Below are 19,885 nucleotides of genomic sequence, written 5' to 3'. Positions count from 1 at the left end.
TTTCATTGTTGCATCGGGTGACAAACCCAAGGTGTATTAATTCACTGTAGAGACTCTTTTACACTTTATGATTCATCATGTTTCTTCACCAAGTCAAACAAAATGCAGTCTGTGCAGTATTTCCACTATAGATTAGATCCCTTTGAGAGGACAGGACAGGAGAGATTTATTGCATGTGGTGGTGACTTTTTAGTAGATGTCACTCCCTCACAGCACTGACTTTAACACTGACAATTGGCTTTAAATATACAAGAGTATTCACAAGCTTCACTGGTGCTGGCACAGAGCTACATGCATGACGAGTTTCCTCTTTCATTTATTCTCTGCTGCAGATGGGTTTTGCAGCCTTTTTAGCAACAGCATGAATTGCTCACCAAATGAAAGCTATCAGGAACCCTGGCATGAGCTTTAGAGTAACAAGCTGTGAACTGCACGTAATTTGTGTACTTGGCTAAAGCTTATCTGCCAGATTGCTGTCGCCAACCCGCCTGATGATAATCATCCATTTGTGTTTTTAATGCTCTCCTCTTGACAAATTCTGAGGCCATTTTTGGCAGCAAGTGGCCCTTTTGAGTGCATCATTTATTAACGAAAAGCGGAGGATCTTTCTGTAAATAGAAACACAGAAACTTGTAATGAAACTTGCATGTTCTGTCTGACTAAGACAAGTTATTGTTTTACCTTTGTGTTACTTCTAATATTCCCACTGTGGCAGTTTAAGTTGCAGCAGATTAGGACAAACAACTCGAGTTATACTCTTACAGGACAAAGATACTAATATAGATGTTCTTCTCTTCTTCTGTATGACTCATTGCTGTTGCTAGTAAACAGATCTAACAGAAAGCATTCAAAGAGTTTGGGGACGTTCACAACATCTTCTTCCTCAGAAATTTCCACAATGCAGTCTCTCTCGCCGATGTCCTGAGAGAGGATTATTTAAAGTTAGCATTTACATTTTTTTTCAAATGTATCTGAAGTATTTGCAGAACCACACATTGAAATTAATTATATGCTTAAATTTGGTGACAAGCTAAAATAAATATGTTCCAGATCTTGGATACAGATGCAAACCAGAACTGGGTCAGAAAAACTTTTGATCTCCTATAAACTGACAGTGTTTCATTCTGTTTTTATTGCCATAGACATCTCTCGTGATGTACAAGCTGCAGAAGTCAACTGTTGCACTAGATGGCACCTCTGTACAACCTAGCCTTCATATGTCATTTGTGACTGACAAAAGGAAAGTGCCAACACACAAGGAGTAGATTTTGTTTCAGAGAGAGGAGGAGAAACAAGTAGAGGAACATCTGGCCCAACAGGTAACAACACAATATATGAAATATGTAGCTGCAAACAAATCTGTCAGTTTTACACTTACAGCAGGGAGAAGTGTTTATTTCTGGGGAACCCATGTGTGTTGTATTTGTACAAACTGACCTCCAAGAATAGGTGTGCAATTCTCACTTTCAGAACAGTCAAGAAGTCAGTATGTATGTGTATATGTGACACATTTATAAAGCTCTGTGCTATTTTTATTTTTTTTTTCACTCCTGTGTTTTTTTTAATGGGTGCAAAAAAGGTATGATAAACAATGTGAAGGTAATTTGTCTGCACACAGCATGTGAGCATGCCAGCAGGGAGGATGTGGTTGTAAACTCTGGCGATGGAGGTTAACTTGGCATCGAAGCACAAAGGAGAGTGAGGTTTGCAGAAAGCAAACACATTTTTTTCCCCCTGGGTCGTCAACAGATTAGCCAGATTTAAGTGACGTGCTGCAGACATTTTTTGTTGAATCACTAAAAGTATAAACATAAAACAAGCAGTGAATTGTGAAATTTTTGTGACTTTTGTTTCATTGGAAATGGCCTGCATGCAGTTGAAAATTGCTGCTAAAAGTGTGAGTTATTTCTAGATTTCTTTTGATATCATAATTCTTTTTTTTAAATACTATTTCTCTGTATTGCATATGCAATAATAACTTGCTGGCAACACAGTACCCCTATTTTCAGCATTATAAGCAGTATGAACATTTGAAAAGTGTTTTATAAAACACTATAATGTGGTTATAAGCAGATATAAGCAATTAATAATGCCGTTAATGCAGTTGTAATGATACCAAATAATATCTTCATAGGAGAAGTTAGTGGCAGTAGCTCAGTCCATAGGGAGTTGGGTTGGGAACCGGAGGGTCGCTGGTTCAAGTCGCTGGTTCAAGTCGCTGGTTCAAGTCCCTGTATGGACCAAAGTACGGCGTGTGGACTGGTAGCTGGAGAGGTGGCAGTTCACCTCCTGGGCACTGCCAAGGTGCTCTTGAGCAAGGCACCGTACCCCCCCAACTGCTCAGGGCGCTGGTCCAGCACTGGCAGCTCACTCACTCTGACATCTCTCCATTTGTGCATGACTAGGTCCTGAGTGTGTGTGTGTTTTTGTTTAACTATATTCGTGGGAATACAGTATACTTGTGGGGTCCGGACAGCTTTGTGGGGCCAAAATGCTGGACCCCACAATTTTAAAGGGCTGTTTGAGGGTTAAGACTTGGTTTTAGGATTAGGGTTAGAATTAGGTTATGGTTAGAGTGAGGGTAAGGGTTAAGGTTAGGCATTTAGTTGTGATGGTTAAGGTTAGGGTAAGGGGCTAGGGAATGCATTATGTCAATGACAGGTCCCCACAAAGATAGTGAAACGCACTGTGTGTGTTTGTGTGTGTGTGTGTGTGTGTGTGTGTGTGTGTGTGTGTTTGTGTGTGTATTTCAGGCCTGTGTGTAGTGATTTCTAGCAGAGTGTAAATTGTAATTTCCCCACTGGGGATCAATAAAAAGTATAAATTATGAAATTAAATTAAAAAAAATTAAGATTGCCATAGAAATACTGGTATTAAATACATACTTATATCTGTGTGCAACTACATGACAGTGTGTTATAAAGCATTTGTTTGGCTTTAAATATAGAAGAGTAATACTAAAAAAAGAATTAAAAAAAAAGAATAAATGTATTCACAAGCTTCTCTGGTGCTGGCACAGAGCCACACGTATGAAAAGTTTCCTCTTTGATTCATTCTCTGCTTTGTTTGTACACTAATGCTAAAGTAGCTGGTGCGCGCAGGTGAAGTCAGCATCTTCTACAGTACATGCTGAAACCAGGGCAGTGCAAGACTCAACTGTATGAACAGACATGCAGTGTGTTTTCAGCTACAGGTGCTTTATAAGAGTGTTAGAGATCAAATCCATTTCTAATTCCACTTTTAGGGTATTGCATTTTTATTAATTTTATTAATGTATAACCAAAAATGCTAATATTTGGAATTACATGGTGTTTGAAAATGCCTTAACCGTCCATATCTAGTGAAGGTAGACAATGTTTTGGAGCTACACTACATGACATATTAGGTGAAAGGTTCTCAGGATCATATAATGTGTACTATGAACTGAAAGATTATGCTCCCATTGATCGATGATGAAAAGCACTGCTTATCAACACAACAGTGACCTTTCCGCCTGTTCAGAGACATTGAACACTTTAAAGAAAACAACGTACGTACAACGAAGCAGTGAGCAGACTTATTATTAAAACAATCAAGTATCTGACTTCAGGATCTCCATGTTTCTTCAGAAGATAGTGTGCATGTTGCTTTGCTTCTTATTTCAATTACCACTTCAGAAAACGGTAGAAGGAATGTCTTTTCACACACAGTATTGTGTTTTATGTTAGTGTGTCCCCAGTCACATAACGTATCCCCTCGTGCTGCCTGTGTTAAGCTTCTGTCAAGTTTGTCTTCAACATGCTGACTGCTTTGTGGCTGCTTAACTCATGTCTCTGACTCGTGTCATGCTCTGATTATTTGATTCTTATCACAAAGAGCAGCAAGTGTTATGCATGACGTAGAAGTACTCGGATCTTTTACTTAAGTACAATATGACAATGTATAACTACTCCATTACAAATGAAAGTCATTCATTTGACATTTTATTTAAGTTAAAATACAGAAGTAATATAATCAAAATGTACTTCAATTATTTAAAGTAAAAGTATTTTTTTTTGTGAATTCTAGGCTATATCATTATTTTTTTTATTTATCATAAATCTGATTTATAGGAATGGAAGGAAGATAAAACAAGTTGTGATTCACAGATGTCTATTCATATTTTGGGCATTTCGATAATGATATTTTCCGGTTTACCGTTTCCTGTGACGTAGGTAATAATTGGCAAGTAACTTCTTTGACATTTCTTGAAAATTACAACCAAATAATGGTATCATTATATTTCATTTCCCAATTAACAGTTGATGGTTAGATGGTAATTTATTTTGTGAATCATGATGATGTGATCAATGAACTCTAAAGGGAATTCATTCTTAAGCCTACAGGGACAGAACAGCAGCAGTTTAAACAGGAACATCCCTAAGAACAAATCAGCGACTTGTTAAACAGTACAACTGCAACCAAACAGCCTAATTACTACACTCCTCAAATGTCTCCCAAACAAACCAGTTACCTGAGCAAATTCAGAGACCAGAGAAGAGCGCACGGCCAAAACCAGCATGCAGGTGGACCAAATCACCAGATCAGCTTGTGCAATCAACCATGTGCCTGCTGCTACCTAAGGCACAAACAAACTTACAAACAAAACAACAGAAATGGACGAGCCCCCATTTGTCACAACCAGGCTCATAGGCAGCGACAAAGATGGGAAACTAGACGGAGTATTAGCGTAGAATAAACATTTATTTACAGAAACCGGAATAAAAACAGAACAAATGTGGAAGTCGGTAATCAGTCGTGTATGGGTGAGTGGACATGTCTGTAACAAGCAAAACCAAAAAGACAGCTGCGGTGTGGGAAGAGCAAACACTCTGTGGAAAGGTAGTGCGCTTTTATATCCAACATCGGGCCCAGGTGTGGCTCATGAAGTTGACGACGACCCTTTGCATTGACCCAGATCCTGCAAAACACACCTAGTGGAGCGGAGGGGTCATCACAATCATTTCATTTAAAACTGTTATTTTTTAATGTAATCTTTTTTCTTTTTTTTTAAGATCATTTTTAGGTCTTCATTGACAGGACAGCTGAAGAAATGAAAGGGGGGGGGGGGGTGATGACATGCAGCAAAGGGGGAGTCAAACCCGGGCCCACTGCATCAAGGAGTAAACCTCTATATATGGGCGCCCGCTCTACCAACTGAGCTATCTGGGCACCCTTTTTAATGTAATCTTAATTTGAAAAGTAATTAGTGAATATAGATGTCAAATGAATGTAGTGGAGTAAATGCACATTACTATATGTCCCTTTGAAATGTGACGTAGTAGAAGTATAAAGTAGCACGAAATGGAAATACTTATTAAGTAAAGTACAAGTGCCTCAGAATTGTACTTAAGTACTTGAATAAAGGGCGCTTAAAGAAACATTTTCAGTGGTCACTGGATCTACTTTCTTACTCCCCCTTTGTCTAACTGTGTGCCCATGTTTTTGTGTTTTTTTTTAAGATTACAAATCAGTATCCCACTTGCTGCTCCAACATGGCAGACACCAAGGCCTACACATCTGATCTGTTCTCTGAACCAGTTTTGTGGCAAAATCAAAGCTTTGTGTTCAACATGATGGCTGCTAACACCAGCTCTGTTTTCACGGGTCTTGTGTCGCCGGTGATGGAGCAAATCATCAATATACTTATGGTATTCCTCCTATTCATCACCATGGTTTCACTAGGATGCACCATGGAGGTGTCCAAGATCAAGGTGACTTAAGCTGTTCATACATATCCGTCTGTTTAAAGTTCATTATCTGTGTGTATAGACCGTTAAGATTTATGTACCAAACATCTTTTTCCTTCTTTCCAGACTCACATTGTGAAACCTAAAGGGGTAGCGATAGCAGCGTTGGCCCAGTTTGGTGTCATGCCTCTTTCAGCCTTTTGCCTAGCTAAGGTTAGTATTCCTGTTTTTTAAGATTACTAGTGTATAGCGCCAATATGGGGCCGATTGCTTGGCCTCTGGTATTGCTGCCTTCTCCAGTTATGTTAAACTGCTATTTTGTATATATTTATTTCTGTTTATTTTATATTAATGTTGTATATGTATACGTATGGGTATACGTGCAGTTTAGTGTCCCAAATTCCCCATACAATGTCCTCAATTAATTATGAACCTGCTAAACCACCTGTGCTACCCTAACCCTACCCCTAACCCTTACCTTAACCCTAACCTTAACCTGTCTCAAATAAGACTCTCATCATTTGGGACACTCAGTTTTTGGAAAATATTTTGGCACACTAAACTGCACGTAAGCCTTGTTTGTGTATGTATGCACGATGTACAAGCCACCAAAGCAAATTCCTTGTAAGTTTTACTTACTTGGCAATAAATCCTTTTGTACCCCAAAATAACCTGGAGTTTCAATACCCCCCATTTGCACATGATGAAATATCAAAACCTGACCATCCACTAAATTAATTTAGAAAAAGCCTAGTGTCACTGCTGTTAATGATTTATTTTTTTTAATTACTACACACGTGTCAGTTGTCACGGAGCCAAAGGCTCACAGCTTTGGCTAATTGAATTTATAAATTCATGTTTATTTAGCGAGCTAGAGCCTCAAATCACAGTATGTAATCTCAAAGGTTTTACAGGCCCACAGGTTTGCAAAGAAAAGAGGATGGTAATTTTCACAGAATTGACACTATGAAATGGCATCAGGATGATTGAAATGAATGACTAGTACTCATACAGTTTGAAGCGCGTGCATATGCCCGTGCTGGGGTTTTCCTCCTTTGTGTCCCCCCTTTCCGACCGGAGGGATTTTTGCAGTTCCTAGAACATAACGTCCCTACAACCCTTTGTTTCTCCTGATCCGACTGGACCAATTTGGGGATTATTAAGTTCCTCTGGCCACAGTTCCTGTAACTCTTTCAGCTCCTACTTCAGGGCAGGGTCTTTTCCCTTTTCCGCATAGTGGTGGTTAGATGGCTGTGTTATAATAACAAAAGGTCAGTTCCAATGGCCACTTGGCCAGTGTGAATGCAAATGGTAAAACCGGTTTTGGGGGAGAGTAGTTATTAGAACTGTTTAGAAGTGGACTGTTCCTATAACTACGTTCCTGTAACTACTTGGTCGGAAAGAGGCTAATGTGTCTGACTCCAAATAAAAGACATATATATCCCCGCGCATTCGTTAAATTGGAATTACATTGATCCTAAGCAAGAGCCAAATAAGACAATAAGAAAAAGTCAAATACATTTGTTTAATCAGTCAAGCATCGGAGTTTCAATACACAGATCTGTGGGATCACAAAGCACGCTGAGACTCAGTTTCCCTAGCAACAGACAACAAGCCAGAGCCGGTCCATGTATCTCTAGACTGTCAGACCTTGTGAGCCCCGATCTATACTTCCCCTCATCTCTTATACTTTTTTTCTTGGGCCCCCTCTTTTCTCCAACACAGGGAGGGTTATCTTCACACAACACACGCCATGGTCGAGGCCACTGTGCTGTGTCTCATCGTCATTTGCTCTCATGCAAAGCAGTACATTCTGCTCCTGTTTCACTTATTATTACTCAATGTACTTTGCTCGAGGCCACTGTGACCCTAACTATGTTATAATTCTTTTGACAAATGAGCAGTAAAATGGCATAATAATTAACAGGACAAAAAGGGAAAAAAGTAACATTAACAGACGGAGAAAGCAAGAAAGCTTTTTACGAGCTGAAATAATTCAATTCAATTCCGATTAAATTTTATTTATAGTATCAAATCATAAAAAGAGTTATCTCAAGACACTTAACAGATAGAGTCGGTCTAGACCACACTCTATAATTTACAAAGACCCAACAATTCCAGCAATTCCCCCAAGAGCAAGCATTTAGTAGGCAGAAACCTCGAGTGGTGAGGAAAACTTCCTTTAAAGGTGTGGACACGCAGAGCCGATAATCGGCCATAGGACAGTCTGGCGAGGTCAGTGACTCGAGTCTGTTCGGTGTGTTCCGTGCCGTCGTCCGTCCGAGGGGCCGTCGTCCTTCATTTTGGCCAATTTTACATGTATAATCGGCGGGGCGGGCACTGCCGGCAGTCGGACTCAAATGACCCATCTGATTGGTAGAGTGCTAACCCGGAAACTGGGAGCGGAATGAGCGTGACTAGAGTTTCTCAAAATCTGACGAAAATCTTTTAAACTGACCTTTGTCGATCTGAAATGAAGACAGATTCAGCAACTGCATGGCCTATTAAAATGTTTTCAGTAACACGTTTTGGTGAACTATTTTAGTACAATATGAGATCGTATTCTGAACAAGCCGCCATGACAGTCTGTCTTTGAATTTCCGGAGAAGTCAGACCCGTTGTGACGCGTTCGTCCAATCAGCTGCCGGTTTTCATTTTTGACGTAATACGTCTCCATAACACCTGCTGTTATGGAGACGTATTACGTCTCGTCGCTTTGGTGTGTTCCGAGGCATTTTTTTGACCAATTTGGGGAGACTGATCAGCCGTCGACTCTGTGTGGCCACACCTTTAGGGAGAAACCTCGGACAGACCCAGGCTCTTGGTGGGTCTGACGATGCTGGTTGAGGGTACGATGAACAGTGGCAATTATAGTAACAATAAAGATAATGGAACTATGACTAGAAATAGCTAGTTAGAAATAGCAGGGCAGGGCATAGCAGGGTGTGGCAGGGCGTAGCAGGACACTGCAGGACGTAGCAGGGCACGGCAGGGCATAGCGGGGCGTAGTGGGTACTGCAGGGCGTAGCAGGGCACTGCAGGGCGTAGCAGAGCGACATTCCAATTGGTAGACGACCGACTCCGGGGAATAAGCTCCCCAAATAATGATTATGGTTGCGATAGAACACCTGTCAACGATAACATATTAGTGCAAGTTATGTATTATTAATCTGTTTGATTTATTTGTTCACATGGTTTTCTTACACCCCACACAAACCCCTTTTTTGCATTGCAGTTTTTCTTTGTTTCCATTTATTTTATTTCCATAATTAGATCCGCACGGGTATCACTATTATACATTGTTATCAGTAATAGATATAGTAGATATAATAGATTATTGGCATCATCACTCTGTATGAATTAATTATCATTTCATGCTGTAGGTGTTCCAGCTGACTGAAATGACGGCTGTGGTGATACTGATCTGTGGCTGCTGTCCTGGAGGAGCCCTCTCCAACATCCTGGCCCTGGCTCTGCAGGGAGACATGAACCTCAGGTAACACACACAACCTCTTTGCTGTGACATATTTGTTGACCAACAAATACATTCAAAAAATACATGAATACACACAAGGTGATTAAGGTACAAGTAAACACTGGATTAGGGAAGGTTAAAATAATCCCATTTAAATCACCGAACAGCACAGAGAATTCAGTAATAAAACTATGCAGTGTCCTTGTGTCTTCTTTTAGGATATAGCACACTATTTGAAACGAGGGGAGTGATCCAATATGAGTTAGTCCATTGTTCTCTGAATACAAGTACACAGCAGTGATGAAGATCTATGACCAAAACAGGAACAGTGACTAAACAAATCGATCGAGCAAAGATACAGCATGCAAATGTTGGGTCATTCTTGCCTCAATATTTCCCGTTTGGTCCAATTTATCTTCTCCAATTACCAAAGAAATAGTCCCAATAAGAAATATAGAACATAAACTATCTGTATGGCTGCAAAATATGTTGTGATTTTGGTGAAGTGCTGTGCCAGAGTACATGCTGCCATTTAATAACAAGTGGCTCGTCTCCTGTCATTATTAGAGTTGAATGAAGTACAGGACATCACCAGTCTGATCATAACACTATTATATTATCATAGATAAGATAATGGCCAACGCTTTTACTCAACCGCTAGGCCATTCACCCCCATTAGGTATCTTATTAATGAAGGACCGGGTGTGGCAGCATGCTGTTGAGGACATTCCTGCTTTATCTGTCGGAGGAGCTTATCTGGCTGCGCACACAGGACGGTTTGAGGCATTAATGAAGGCCCTCATGACTAAAACAACACTGATCAAACAGATTCCTTCCACACAGTGAGAAATTATTTGTAATTTGACAAACACTTGGATGCGCTACATCATCAGATATAAGCCAATAATTGTGTCTGTGTTAATGAGGATGGTAAATGGACAGCATTGATTTTGTCTTAAAGACCACTCAAAGCGTTTTACACACTACAGGCACCAGCTGCTCATCAGGTAAACATCCACGCACATTCACACAAACTATCGGGAGCAATTTGGGCTACAGTGTCTTGCTTGACACTTCGACATGTAGACCAGGGAGGCCAGGGATCGAACCACCGACGTTCCAATTGGTAGACCACCGGCCGCTCTACCTCTCCTGAGCCACAGCCGCCCCTGCATCTGCTGTTGACAGTGAATGAGGCTTTTTGGTTTTTGTTTCAACTAATCTATCACCATAATAAATGTTCACAAACAACTTAGAGTCAAAATATTAGTATAGGCAGTATAACAATATACCTTGTAACAATTCATGCAACTCTCATGCAACTCAGATAATGCTTAACCTGCAATTAACAATCCCAACAAGCCCCGCATGCGCCCCCTGGAGGCTACAATGTGCATTCCACCTCATGCATTTAACAACAGGCTGTCAAGTTTGCTGCAAAATGATGACATCTAAATGGTTGAAGCTTTTACACTGACATTTTCATGATACTCTAAGCAGCTTAAGTGTGCTTAATAAATGTCTGCCTGAGAAAACAATCTCACTACAAGCTCTATGGAGCTATTGTATGGAATTACAGATTCAATACAAAAGCTCCAGATCAGCTATTAAGTGGACCTTGTGGTGAGATTGTTTTCTAGCCAATACAATAGTTTTCTAGATTCCTCACTACAAACCAAAGTGTTGGTCAAGGGGACGTTTTGACCAACTTGATGGGCATAAACACATATAGAAAGGTAGTCCGGCCAGTAGTTAGCACAATATCTAGCGTTGGACCGGCCTTTCATCGCATCCATGTGCCCTGCCACTGATGGGGCAAGAGGGATTAAAATTACCTGCCATCCCCATCGCCAGCCAGAAAGTTATGTCTGGGGCTAAGAAGTTATCACCCCTGTGTTTTTCCGCTCAGCATGGTGATGACGTCCTGCTCCACGGTACTGGCTCTGGGCATGATGCCTCTGCTGTTTTACCTCTACTGTCAGGGCTTCGACCTGCAGAACTCCATGCCCTACGTCGAAATCCTCGTATCGCTGGTCATGATCCTCATACCCTGCAGTGTGGGTATCCTCATCAACTACTACAGGCCGCGGTACGCCAAGACCATCACAAAGGTTAGAGCATACACAGGAGGGTCAGAAGGTTGGATTAATAGTTGATTCATGGTTTGTAAAATGAAATCAAATTATCAGGCAACAGTTTTCATTCATTGAGCAAACACTCGTGGGCGGCAGCTTCTAAATGTGAGGATTTGCTGATTTTTTTTCTCGACTTATTGACATGTTATAGCACTAATTAGTAATCAAATTATTGAAAGGGTTATTGAAAAAAATTCTGTACACTGTCTGTGTCAGCCCATTGGCACACACTAAAGACATTAACTTTAAAAAATCACAGTCACAAATCATTTAATTTCAAAAAGAAAGGCTCAGAAAATGCCTATGGAGCTCTGTGTCACACAGGAATAAGATCAGGCTTTAGCTACACAGACAATATGTGAGAATAAATCAAATATAGAATATCACCAGACATATTCTTAAACGATAATATAGAAACCAAATAAAAGGCAAAGGAATCTAACTCGTCTCCTGTCATGGTGTTCTCAGGTAGGCATCACCTTTATGACAGTTTGCTTTGTGGGAATCGGCATCGCTGTCAGCCTTAGTATGAAAGACTCCATCCTCACAGTGGTGTCTCCTCCGCTCATGGCCATCGGTGCTCTCATGCCCTTCATAGGCTACTCCGTCGGATACATCATCTCCTGGCTCTTCAGACTCAACCAATCGTGAGTTATGTGGTTCAAGAATTCGAGCTCTGGTGGATATTGTGACGGGTAGTATTAGTCATGTCAGTGGAATAAACTGCCTTCCTTAATGTATCCATGGCTTATGAATAAGGGAGCGGAGGACCGTTGCTATGGAAACAGGCTGTCAGAACATCCAGCTGTGCTCCACCCTTCTGAAAGTGGCCTTTCCCCCAGCGTTGATCGGCCCTTTGTTCCTGTTCCCCGCGGTCTACGGGTTCTTCCAGCTGACGGAGGCGGGGCTGCTCATCGTGCTGTTCAGGTGTCACCAAAGGTTCACACTCAGAAAGAAAGGTGAGTTCAACAGGCCTTCTAAAACCACATAACACTAACATTTTCATTTTGGACTGGAAAATAATTGCATACAGTTGTATTCATTGATTAATCATTTAAGATATATATATATATATATATATATATATATATATATGAAAAAGCAATAAATGCCAACTACCTGGTTTCAGCATCTCAAAAAGATGTACATTTAATATATTTGGATTTTAAACAGTTGGTCAGACAAAACAAGCTATTGCCACCTCGAGTTCTGAGAATTTGTGATAGGCATCTTCCATTTCAGACACCTTGACACATCTGACGTTTTATTGACTAAATGATTAATTGGTTGATAAAAAAAAAAAAAAAACTATGAATAAAGGTCATTCACCTGAGTGAGTAATACAGACTGATGTTTTCTTACCACTGTATTAATGGAGGTAGACAACATACCAGCCACACTACATGATGTAGAAAAAGAATAGGAATAGAGGAATATATAGAATACATTAACAGTTATGAGTTTATTCTCAAACCAGAGGATTAAACCTAAAAAGAAATGATATGGATGTACTGTACTTAAACCCCTGCTTTGCACTGTATGGAACCTGAAATCACACACACAATGTAGTATACAGTATTAGCTAACAGGAGGGGGGGGGGGGGCTTCAGTCATGCTTCATTAGCACTAACCAGAAAGTGCATTTGAGGCAGATGGGAGTGTCAGTTTTGCAGGTATTTGGTCAAAAACCAAACCAGTAGAGATATTGTATTTTAAAAAACAAAACTCACATGGTGCTAGAGGAAAACTCAAGTGATCAGTTATTAGAATGCTGTACAGTGTCTTAAACCATGAATGTCTGTACAACATTGGTGCCAATCCACCAAGTAGAGATATTTGGTGCACCCTGCTAGCCTTGTGAAGACTGTGTGCACAACCAAATCCTGTTTGATTCTGGCTGGTGACCTGTTACATGCCAAACAATAAAACTTTAAATAGACTAAATGTAAGATTATGTAGTGCAGTAAGAGAAATAAACTCAGAATCTTGACATCTACCATGATTTAGTTCAGAGTCCGGGATCTTACCAGTTAGATGTTTGTAATCTGCTTGTCTGTCTGACCTACAGATACATACCAGCCAGCAGTCACTGAAGACAAGTTGAAAGAGGCCTGTGAGGGGACTGTATGATTTTATTTCTAACTGCAGGACAGCCATGTCGGGCTTATTCTGAAGATTGCGAGTATTGTATAGTCTGAATTGACACATTTGTAGATGTTTCCTAATAAAAGCACAGGTAAACACAAGATGAATGATTTAGTTAAAATTGTTTTTATTGTTTAAGTCGTCTTCCTAAACCATACAAACGTACATATTTTTCACTGAAAATAAAATCCATACGTACAAAAATGTTGCTTTTTTTTTCCCAAACTCTTGCCTACACGTTCATTTAAACCACAGTAACATCAGTCACAGTACCAACAAGCATTCTTGGAATTACATTATACACTGTAAAACAAAAGTCTGCAATGCTGTACACAAAACCCTAAACCAAAAAATAAAAATAAGAACTTTAAATTACAATGCTAGAACAATCTGCATTCTTTAAGTAACGCCATTTTAAAGTGTTGAAGTGTTGACCTCATCCTCAAAGGAGAATTACATCTCCCAACAAAATAAGTTTGACAGTCAACTACAAGAAAATGTAAGATCCATGACATTAACATTTTATTTACTGTACAGCTGTTTAACTGCGGAAACAATGTGTGTAATTGCAGTGTTCTTGATACTGCCAATGGCGGTTACGGTGGTGGATTGTATTTGAGTTTTAAGCACAAAAAATATTTTCAACAATGATAAGATTCTAAATTTTGATCAAACAAACCGCACGTGCAAGAATCCTCAGGTATAGATATTACACACACCAGCTGTGGTAGGTACAGTAGGTCAGAAAATACAGGAAAAAGAGGCAAAAGGACTTGGATCACATGATACAGAAAAATGTGGAAAGTGATTAAAAACTCTCCTACGGACGAGCAAAAAACAGGCAAAAGTATTGCAAAAAAGTGGTCACAAAAAGCCTCAAAGTCCTGCCAAAAAAACAAAGATTCCATCAAGGACTCAACAGTGAGACCTGACGCTGGTTCACTTGGGCATTTAGTGAGAGAAACGGTGCAGCAGTATGGAGAAATGGTGCAGCAGTGGAGGACCTGCAGCCTAGCTGGATGAATACATTTGGAGGTGAGGAGTAACTGGGTGCAACAGACATATAGGTTTAATCTTGATGGGCAACGAGGGGGACACAAACAGCATCACTTTTTAACAAGTGTCCTCTGTTTAAGTTATTTAATTCAAACGCCCTATAATGAGAATAAAATAATTGACTGAATATCATTGTTCCAGCCTGACAATGTATGTGTTTAAATGTGAAAAGCTTGATGATAGTTATTGACAATCTAGACAGGAAAAAACAAACTCTACTCGAGTAAAGCTCTGGTCTCAGCTTTCAGAAGGGGTCGCAGGAGCTCCAGTGTGTCAACTCCTCCAAGCGGATTCTACTGTTGAATCGAGTCGTTTCTACTGTTGATTCCCATTAAACTAAAACGAAGCGTTTAGCGCTGGCTGTCAGTAGAAAGAGAGCGGGAATGGGAGCGGGAGCGGGAACGGGAGCGGGAACGGGAGCGGGAGACGGAGGCTCTCTGAGCAGGAGGAGGGGAGGGCGGGGTGGCAGATTTGCTCGTCTTGGAGGACCGTTTAGCAGGCTCCTTTGATTTGGAGGTTGGGGAGGAAGCGCCACCGGCAGGGGACACGCTGGGGGAGCGGGAACGGTTGTGGGCCTTGTGGGCGGGGCTGCGGGAGCGTCTGGGGGAGCGGGATGGAGAGCGGCCACGAGAACGGGAGCGCGAGCGCGAGGAGCTCTCAGACCGGGAACGACTTCTTGACCTGGGAAAGGGCAAAGAGACGAAGAACATTAGGATACCTATATATTTATATAGTGTATAGTACACACATTTCTCTGGCACATGTATTTGTACAATTAATTTCATTGTCTAAATTAGTAGCACGGTCAAAGTGCTTTAGTGGCACAGTAATCAATAGTTTTACACACTGCTTCCAACAGCAGAGTTCCAACTAAATGGCACATCCTAACCGTTCAGCCCAGCTCTACTAAAATCCATATAGTGTGATTAACCATGTTCTTTATACATCTTATCCAAACCAACACGGTCATTGTAATCAAGCATCTAAAATGAGCCTCTCATCTCATCCAGCTGATGAAGTTATCTTGGGATACTAGTATGAAAAATGAGTGGAAAGTGGAAGCCAATCATGGATGAGAGGGAAAGCAGCTCACCTCTTTCTGGCTGCCTCAATGAGCTTGATTTTCCTGCCATTGATTTCCTTCCCAGACAGTTTGTCCATGGCATTTTTCAGATCGCTGCAAGAGGCAAACTCAACAACCCTGTATAAAAAACCAACAAAAAAACCCCACATTTTTATTTTTTTAAACTTTTTCGTAAATTTAACCGAAATTGCAAATGTGAGCTTGGTATGACTCACACATGATATTCATTAGCCAGTTAATGCCAATAGACAAAGATAATGGTCTTACCCTTCGTTGAGCTTGGGGCGATGTGCGTCGGCAAATGTCACCTCTCCAGCTTGTCTCATGAAATCTTTCAGGTCCTACACACGTAAACATCAGTCAACTTTACGGAGAGGCTCAGGACACAAGCACAGCCTGAGACATAAAACAGGACTGATTTACCCAAAAAGAGAGATGGTTAGATTGTCTGAGAGGACTACACAGGCTACTGCAGATAAGAAGGATGAGTCCAAGAACCTTAGATGCCGTTTAATCAGCCAGTTCTTAAATAGTTTATTATAAAAAGCAAATACAAAACCTTAGAAAATGATATGATCTTTGCCAATTTAGATATCAACCAATTTTGAAAAGTGCCATCGGTGGACAGGCAGAAGTATTTGCAAAAGCTTTGAGATTCTTGGACTCATTACAACTACAGAGACATGAACACCATCTGCATGAACTGAACTGCAGTGGCGCCACTTGGGCAGCCTTTGGCACCGAGAGCCCCATTTTCCCTGGCAAGGAGGGCACAGGGCTCCATGCCGGGACCGCCCCTGTCTCAGCACCCTGCCTCAGTAAAGAGAGTGAACAGGGTGGAAGAGAGGAAACTACTACCTGAGAGTGAAACCCTTTGGGGTGGACCGCAGGCTCTTCGAGCCCACCATAACCTCGGGATAACTGCAGATTATATCCATGGGCACCTGGGAGGAATTCACACTCTCTCGCTCGCGATGTGCGGGAACACCAGAAGGGGGAAGGGAGGGGGGATATCGATCGATCGAAGCCCCTCAAATTAACGAACCATCGGTCAATACGCCACCACCGTCACCATCGACTCTCGCTCTTTCCTCTCCTTTCTCTCTGCCAACTCTCTGTTTCCTCTCTCTCGCTCTCAGGCACACACCAGTCGCCCCCCTGCCTTCGACAGGGGGCGTTGCGAGCGAAGGGGCCACCAGCACCTCTAGTGTGGAGCGAGCGCTCACATGACCAGCAGGCATCAACTAGGAGTAGGATAGACTGGCTGACACCACAGGCTCAACCCAGACAGAAGGACCCAGAAGGGGTTAACTCCACCATAAGCGAGCTCTTCCATATGACACAACAGTCAGGCTGGCAAATAAAGGGGTGAAGAATTGGTTAAAATTTGAAAAAAGGAACAAATTAAGTGTTTTCTTGTTGTTACTTCTTTGACTCATTACTTAACTGCATAAGATGCAGTTTTAATAAAGTGGCAATTTTTAAGAGAACAATTTGGGCCTTACCACAATAAAATAGTTTGACTGTTTAAACATATTAGCAAGCTAAGTAAATGATTGATTAGATTCCAGAGATTCTATGTTTTTTAGCAGCATGAAAATGTGTGTGTATTTTTGGAGGCAGACTGTTGGAGGTGATAACATTTGTGGTGTTGCAGCTTGTAGAGACTTGCTGTGCATAAAAAAACATGTGCCATTACTAACCTGCCAGCTAACACGAGAGGACAAGTTCTCCACAATTAGGCGGTTCTCAGTGCGCATCGGAGGAGGGTTTCGGCTGAAACAAGGGAAAATGTAAAGACTCAATTAATTAAGCATTGTGGGGTTGAGATACACACTTAGGCAAGTAATAGGTAGGCATTTTATTACATCCTAATTTAACTGGTTCACCTCAGTAAAAAAGAAAAAAAAGAAAAAGCTTGGACGGTGGCTATTATAAACTACTGTAGGCTGCAATAATTCAATAATTGGCCTTTCACCAAATACGAGCCGTTAACAAAATGAAATGAGCATAAGAATTGTTTTTAACTAACAAATTCTTATTAAATTATTACATTGTGTATGCACTTAAACAATGACATTCAAGATGGGTGTAATATAAAGTGAAGGGAGTGCACACAGCACACTTTTTTTTTAAACTCAAATCAACAATTTTTGCGGTTATGTAATCCCACAGTGTGACATTGTGATTGCAATTAGATTAATCGTGCAGCCCTAATTTGAATATCATCAAATAAAACGTATGCGTCATGATAAAGCAAGTGACCTGTTACCAAAACTGTGGGTGGTGTGAAAACTTTACCTCCGACTGTTCTGGGAACCTCTGCCATAGCGATCAGAGAAACGTCCTCCTGCACTACCACCGCCGCCGCTTCCTCTGCCACGGCCGCCACGCAGACGTACACGGGCGTGTTCAATGGTCACCCTGAAATTACATTAAAAAAGGTCCCTTTTTAAAAAAAAAAGAATAAAACAATTTCCATGGTAACAGACGGAGCAAGAGAAGGAAATTTTGTATTTACATCATGTACTACAAATTCCTACCTTTCATTGCACAACTCTTTGCCATCAAGCTCATAAACAGCATCTTCGGCATCTCTGGGGTCATCAAACTCCTATAACAGAACACAACATTTACAACAGCACTTCTTTACTAATGTGCCTTTAACTTAACCCACCGTTACGTATCATTCTTAAATGTGTGAGTAGAACAGCACCAAACTATTTTAAATCGTCTACCCCGGCCCCTCCGACGTTCACAGGAGTTACCAGGTTGAGAACGCCAAACCCAACGTCGCACAATGTCAAGGTTAGCTTGATGCTAGTCTCGCATTGCTAGACGTTACTCCACAGTGCAGCGGAGTTGCTAGATGCTGCTATGTTGACCGCTAAAAAAGGCAGCGACCTTGCGGAGTTGTGTGCCTGACTGACAGCCACCTTTTCTCGGCTTAACGTCACTGCAACGGCCGCGACCTCACGGTCGTCTGTACCCAGGGCACAGCCACGGTTTGTCGCCTACGCCCGCTGACCAGAAGCGGGGGAACAGTTTTGGCAGGGGGGAGATTGTCGGTACTACTACTTCCAGAGCCGCTGTACAGCTTGTCTATACACTGTACAGTCAGTACACATTATGGTTGCATGCCAGTTTGTAAAAAAGTGGGAATCATCTTACTGTCCAACATATCATAACCTTGCTGCCGATGGTAACGTTGGCCACAATAACAACGTTACATACATTACAAAGCGAAATTGTGGAGAACACTGTGTCCCAATCCAACAATTCAGGCTACGGGGTGTTTTGCCAAAGTTAAATTGCATGTTTCCATTATGAGGAAGTCAAACTTGCAGTTTCTGGCATAGGTCATGGATCATACATTAGCAGTTAGCGTGTATTAGCATGGCGGTGGCATGGCAGTCAGGATCACTTCACCGGCTGTGTCTAAAAAAAAAAAAAAAATGCGAGTAACTAACTCAAGTACTCTATATATATTAATGCAAGCACATGAATGTTGAAATGAATGAAAATTCCTACGTTAGCCGTGATATAAATGAATGAAGCTCAACCCTTACCTGTTTAGGAGGAAATAATAAGTGTCCTTTTAGGATCTAAGCTGTCTCCTTCTTTTAACCTCATCTCCAATATTTACCCGTGTTTTACCTCATCTCTGGTTATGCAACCACTTAGAAAGATGGTGAGTTTTTAATTTTTTTAGGGTGTGTAGAATGAATCCATCTACGTTGATCCCATTTGTTATTTCCATGGTTGTACTACAGCTGTAGCGCGCTGGGTTAGAGTTTTTACAGGTATATCTGGCAACCAGGCCGGCTGTCAAATTTAGCAGTTGATACCAACACAGGCCGAAACACAGACAAACATTCTGTCACAGAACGGAAATTTCAAAAAGGAGAAAATACTGGCTTTAGCAAAACATAGTATTTCAACTAAAAATAAACATAGGATTTCATGTTAGCATGTTTCCTTAATAGCTGATGATACATTGTGGTCATTTTGATTAAATACAGTAAAGATTACATATTGCACATTTATAATGCACATAACCATGCAGAAAATGTCTGGGCTGACCTTTAAGGTGGACCAGCTAATTCTCATTTTAGTGACAAGCCCCTCCAAGTTTTGCTTTAGTGATCTCTCCCTTGCTGTAACTTTAGGACAGCCACTATGTGTATGCAAATAGATTCGCGATGGCGTCACGAATATATGCAAAACAGCGTAAGACGTCGACTGCACCTAAGAGTTTTAAAACCTCAGAAAACCCTTAAGT

At 41.1% G+C, this 19,885-nt stretch overlaps 2 protein-coding genes across 2 annotated transcripts in view; one reads left to right on the top strand and one right to left on the bottom strand.

Moving 5' to 3' along the window:
- Positions 1-1,229: 1,229 nt before the first annotated feature.
- On the top strand, positions 1,230-14,344 carry slc10a1 (solute carrier family 10 member 1). The gene is made up of 8 exons (XM_078274404.1): positions 1,230-1,319; positions 5,481-5,732; positions 5,835-5,921; positions 9,092-9,204; positions 11,093-11,294; positions 11,787-11,965; positions 12,078-12,277; positions 13,387-14,344. The coding sequence occupies exons 2-8, from the start codon at positions 5,514-5,516 to the stop codon at positions 13,446-13,448; spliced, it is 1,062 nt and encodes a 353-aa protein (XP_078130530.1). The 5' UTR covers positions 1,230-1,319; positions 5,481-5,513; the 3' UTR covers positions 13,449-14,344.
- Positions 13,569-19,885, bottom strand: part of srsf5b (serine and arginine rich splicing factor 5b) — a 7,011-nt gene continuing 694 nt past the window's right edge. Inside the window, exons 3-8 of the mRNA XM_078274406.1 lie at positions 18,147-18,217; positions 17,905-18,027; positions 17,307-17,379; positions 15,871-15,944; positions 15,613-15,720; positions 13,569-15,200 (exon numbers count right to left, since the gene is read on the bottom strand). Coding sequence (XP_078130532.1) covers positions 14,870-15,200; positions 15,613-15,720; positions 15,871-15,944; positions 17,307-17,379; positions 17,905-18,027; positions 18,147-18,217 — 780 coding nt within the window. The 3' untranslated portion in view covers positions 13,569-14,869. The remainder of the gene's footprint in view (positions 15,201-15,612; positions 15,721-15,870; positions 15,945-17,306; positions 17,380-17,904; positions 18,028-18,146; positions 18,218-19,885) is intronic.

This window comes from Sander vitreus, chromosome 18 (genome assembly GCF_031162955.1).
Source record: "Sander vitreus isolate 19-12246 chromosome 18, sanVit1, whole genome shotgun sequence".
Classification (NCBI taxonomy): Eukaryota; Metazoa; Chordata; class Actinopteri; order Perciformes; family Percidae; genus Sander; species Sander vitreus.
Note: the sequence above shows the minus strand (reverse complement) of the source record. Positions and strands in the feature narration are given on the sequence as shown.